Source organism: Diaphorina citri, unplaced genomic scaffold, assembly GCF_000475195.1.
Source record: "Diaphorina citri unplaced genomic scaffold, Diaci psyllid genome assembly version 1.1 scaffold747, whole genome shotgun sequence".
NCBI classification, from domain to species: Eukaryota; Metazoa; Arthropoda; class Insecta; order Hemiptera; family Psyllidae; genus Diaphorina; species Diaphorina citri.
The window spans coordinates 137,778-143,024 of record NW_007378180.1 but is presented as its reverse complement, the minus strand read 5'-3'; the positions used below and the strand labels follow the sequence as shown (position 1 = coordinate 143,024).

The following is a 5,247-nucleotide window of genomic DNA, read 5'->3' as shown; positions in this document are numbered from 1 at the left end:
GAAAAATTTAAATCAGGACACGAGGTACACCACAGGGCTGCCTGGAAGAGACTGACAAGAAACGCCGACCCTATGTTAATAGGAAAAGGCTAGGAAGAAGAAATCGGATTCTATTGTTTTCCTGTCTTAAACCTTTGTTTGTTTCTCAATAGATAAGTTGCGCTTACTTGGGTGAGGTTTCTAAGACAAAGAACAGAAAAAATGAGGAACTAGGGAATTTTTCTTTTTCTTCTACGATTTTTAGATCCCGAGATAAATCGATTTAAAAAATACCGGTAAGTCTTGAACTCTGACGTCACGGCATACGCTCCCGTAGGCGATGACGTCACATCAAATGTCCCTCGCAAAGCTCCCTCGCAGACAACACATTAATCTGTTGTGCGCATGCATTTCTGCGCAATTCATGTTTGGGCGCATACGTTTCTGCGCATCATCTAAAGTCTGACGTCAGAGTTCAGGACTCCGACGGAAAATAAAAATTGAATTTTCGACCTTTTACAGTTACTTTTTCGGAGTTTCGACCTCAAATTTGGATTTTTCACAACTTTTTACATAGGAATCGACCATTTATTAATAATTTTTACCCATCTGCAACTGCTCCATTCCCAGGTCAACTGTATGGATTGGAAAAGTTCTGGGCATTCCTAGAGTACTACAAGCATGCAGACAAAGTACAAGTGCTGCCCAAGCTCAGGGAATATCTGTCCAAGTTTAAAACCATCGAGGATTTCAGAGTACTAGAGGTAAGGGGTCGAGAAGAATCTTTAAACAGGTGGGGCCACACTTAGTGTTTAAATTGAAAGTTTAATCTAATCTATTGGATTACTATTAATGAATTTACTTAATTTTGACATCCTTTGTAAATACTTTTTTACTTAAGTTATATATAAAAATGGATACTTACGAGTAGGTTTTTATATCCCGGCTCGGAGCCCCGTCCACCTCATAGACATTCCCTTGAGTTTCCCTTGAAAATGTCTATGAGGAGGACAGGGCTCCGAGTCGGGATATAAGAACCTACTCGTAAGTATCCATTTTTATAGGTATATAACTTAAGTAAAAAAGTATCTATTGGATTAGGCAATCTGGATAATTTGGGGGAGGTTGATTTGAACATGAAAGAGAAGAGAGAAGTTTTTTTTTACCTTCTATTTTAACTTCCAACTTTAGTTCTTTGTAGAAATCTATTCTGGTCAAATCCTCAATCAATTTTTGTGGATATGACAGCCTTACCAATAACCTCCATTTTTAATTGAATATTTTTTGTCTCTTTATTCGTCTTCTTACGCTGTTCTACCTACTCAGCTAAGGAAGAAACTTCCTTAGCTGAGTTTGTACTTCAATGTCTGTTTTAATTTATACTTTAATGTCTTTTATAGGTATATAACTTAAGTAAAAAAGTATCTATTGGATTAGGCAATCTGGATAATTTGGGGGAGGTTGATTTGAACATGAAAGAAAAGAGAGAAGTTTTTTTTTACTTTCTATTTTAACTTGAGTTATTTGTAGAAATCCGTTCTGGTCAAATCCTCAATCAATTTTTTTGGATATGACAGCCTTACCAATAACCTCCATTTTTAATTGAATATTTTTTGCCTCTTTATTCGTCTTACGCTGTTCTATCTACTCAGCTAAGGAAGTTTCTTCCTCAATTTGTACTTAAATGTTTATTTTAGTTCTATGTCTTAATCTTTTTATGTTTGTTTTCATTGTAATTCCATGTTCTCCTCTACTTTTCTTCAGACTGAAGATGACGCGGCAAATAGACCCCGCTACCGTCGTAACAGAAGTATGAGTGAGAGTGCCAGCAGTGATGCCGCCAATAAGAAGCAACATGGCGGCAACAAGGCCGCCAATAGATATCTCAACGTCAAGAACCCGAGACGGCGTACTTATTCTACAGGTAAACTAACCCTATTGACATACTTGTCATCTTCTTCTTCTTTACCTTTTCCCACTCAAGTGGGGTCGGCATTTTTAGACAACAATTTCCAGTTGCCTCGGTTATGAAAAATTATAAAACCCAAACTGAGATCTAAATACAATTGAGTACTGACGAGTGCTGACAAAAGAAACTTAAGATAAGATTTAAATTTGGACTTTGCAAAACACGAAAGTATAAAATGTCACATTAAAAATTAAGTTAGCCAGCCCTAGTAAACCTGAAGGTAGCCCGCCTGCCTTGTGAGTGGCAAACTTTTATCCTAAACAGATAAGGTTCGTTCTTGGAACGGCTGGATTTCTACTATCCTGTTCTGTCCTCTCTTCGATTTCGATAAGACCTCTGGCGTTACAGTGCCCTCCATTTTTTTTTTTTTTTTTTTTTAGGATAAAAAAGTAAATATTGACACAACGAAAAATATATATGTATTCTCGTTTCCTTATAGGTGCTTTGTTTCCGTTCTGAATAGTATGTTTTTGACAAAGAAAAGACATTCGAACTCAAAAAGGAAGCTCTATTCTTCTCCATATACATAATTCAAAGTCTTTCCCTCAACTCTGTATGTCCCTGCTGTGTATCCTGTGATTATTCCAGTTATCTTCCCTCCTTCCATTCCTGGTAATTTGATTTTTATCCCATCAGGATAAAATCCACCCCGGGTGGGAATCGAACCCGCGGCCTAGCGCTTACAAGGCAGACGCACTACCAACTAAGCTAAGTAGGCTGGCTATTCTCGTTTCCTTTCAGGTACTTTGTTTCCGTTCTGAATAGTATGTTTTTGACAAAGAAAAGACATTTGAACTCAAGAAAGGAAGCTCTATTCTTCTCCATACAATTCAAAGTCTTTCCCTCAACTCTGTATGTTCTTGCTGTGTATCCTGTGATTATTCCAGTTATCTTCCCTCCCTCCATTCCTGGTAATTTGATTTTCTCTTCCTGTACCTTTCCTGGGCTGTCAGCCTGTCATCCCATTCCTCCGATCTCATACCTTTTTGCCTATCCTTTTCCTCCGGCATCGGCAACTGTTTTTTTCTCTCTCCTTCAACAACTTTCATACTGTAAAAAAGATATCGTCCGATTTGCAAATTTATTTAACTCTTAAAACGGGGAAAAAAAATATTTACCTCAATAGAATAGGATAGTTTTTAGCCCGACCTTCCTTTATTATTACGATAGTAATAAAAAAAGGTATTGTGGACGGGCTATTGTATTCGCTTCGGTGTCTGTCAGTCAGTCGGTCTGTCTGTCCCCATAGAAGGACTTATTATCTATTTTTAAAGCCCAGCTTTTTTTCAACTCCCGAATGACGTGATTTCTGTGTGTTTTTTCTCTCTCCTTCAACAACTTTCATACTGTAAAAAAGATATCGTCCGATTTGCAAATTTATTTAACTCTTAAAACGGGGAAAAAATATTTACCTCAATAGAATAGGATAGTTTTTAGCCCGTCCTTCCTTTATTATTACGATAGTAATAAAAAAAGGTATTGTGGACGGGCTATTGTATTCGCTTCGGTGTCTGTGAGTCGGTCGGTCTGTCTGTCCCCATAGAAGGAGTTATTATCGAATTATAGTTATTATTTTTAAAGCCCAGCTTTTTTTCCAACTCCCGAATGACGTGATTTCTGTGTTTGGTACAGGGATTGAGAATCTGACCGAAGAGGTCACAGAAGACATCAGTGGCGGCTCTAACGGTACTGACGCTCCCAACGGCCCCTCATCCAAACTAAAGAGCGCCTCCTCACGCAACCTACGCGTCAACTTTGACCTGGACCACATCCAGATAGTATCGCCCGGGGGCGGAGTCAAGGTGTCCGCCGCCTCTGATGCCACCAATAGGAAGAAGCTAGACTTCAGGATAAACCCCGAGTCAGAACCGTTCGTACCGCGTGGCTCGATCGAGGCGGTCAACAAGGAATGAGACGCGCGGAGAGGAGCTCTTCCCGCCCCGTGGTGAACCGGGGTAGCCCAGTGAATCGTATTTGGCGGGGGAGAGCTCTTAAGTCTGTGAGAGTGAGATTGTAAGTCTTGTATCATAAATGTTTTTGTGTTCGGGTGAGGGGTATTTCTTGTTATCATCTGTACATACTTATTCTTTTTTTATACTTCCTGTATACAGAGTGGTGTAAAGGCCATTTCGGGGGAAATTGAGATTAGAGACTGGCGGGATTATTTGCTCAAAGAAGTTGATAGGGAAGAGATCCTCAATGCGCTTACAATGCCACACTGTATACAACTAACAAGACGAATTTCATCCCCTAAAAGGTCACATGTTAAGCTGTGTCCATACATAGTCGATGGCCTTTGATCGACGAAGTGAATTTATACTGTCGAGGCATTGTCCATGGCCGTCGTCTATGTTGGAATATTTTGAGTGAAAATGTAACTTGATTGTTAATTTTTGACGTTCACGCACCATCCTATTCCTCCCTGAGGTGAAATTCGTCTAACCTTTCTTTTGTTGACATTTTTTGTATTAATATTGACTTCTTCTGTTTTCCATTATACTTTTTCATTTCAGGGGTTCTAGAGAGTAGACACTTGTGTATAGCTTTATTTTTTTGTTGATCATTTTTTTTTTTGTTTTGACAATTTTTTGTTGTTTCTGTTTTTTCTTCTATTTTTTTAATTTTAGCTGTGTATAAAAAAAATCTCTTTTACCCATGTGGAGAGATTGTATGTAATTTATTAATGAAAAACTATGTACTCGTTTTTGGCAGTACGCAGTACTATTAGGAGATTTTGCCTTTATTGTCTCTTCTGAAGAAGCAATCATTATGCACTAAAGTTGTTCTTAAATTTATAATTTTATCTTGTGTTGTAACTTAAATGGAGTGGTTGTTGATTGACAGGAGACTGTATTGTCCTCTCACAGTATCACATACTATTTATTTTGTTGAACTAAAAAAAAAAAAAAAAGATATTATAAAACGCAGACAAAAGTAACTTGGTAAAATCCTTGTCCTTTCAAGTGTTCAAAAAAGCCTTTAGTATGATAAAATAGTGCCCTCAGTGAACTGTCTGTAGTCTTACCTAGTTCATAGTTTACGTTAAGTTATTCTAATGATTGTAAATAAGGTCATTTCTAGGAAATTATTTTCGTTTTAAATGCATGTAAATATAATTTAAAGTGAAAAAAAAGATGAAAAACTTTTTAAAAAAGACAGAAAAAAAAAAGTTTTAAAAACAATAAAAAAAACATCTAAAAAAAAAGAACAGAACAAAATGACTCTGTTGGTTTTTTTCGTATCAAATTTTCAGATGGGGTGCATTTCCATTAGTGATGCACGATAGGACGAGATTTTTT

General features: G+C 37.4%; 1 protein-coding gene across 1 annotated transcript in view; it reads left to right on the top strand.

Moving 5' to 3' along the window:
* The first annotated feature begins 530 nt into the window (after positions 1 to 530).
* Positions 531 to 5,247, top strand: part of LOC103511751 — an 8,938-nt gene continuing 4,221 nt past the window's right edge. Inside the window, exons 1-3 of the mRNA XM_017445099.2 lie at positions 531 to 743; positions 1,744 to 1,903; positions 3,581 to 3,941. Coding sequence (XP_017300588.1) covers positions 1,792 to 1,903; positions 3,581 to 3,861 — 393 coding nt within the window. The 5' untranslated portion in view covers positions 531 to 743; positions 1,744 to 1,791 and the 3' untranslated portion in view covers positions 3,862 to 3,941. The remainder of the gene's footprint in view (positions 744 to 1,743; positions 1,904 to 3,580; positions 3,942 to 5,247) is intronic.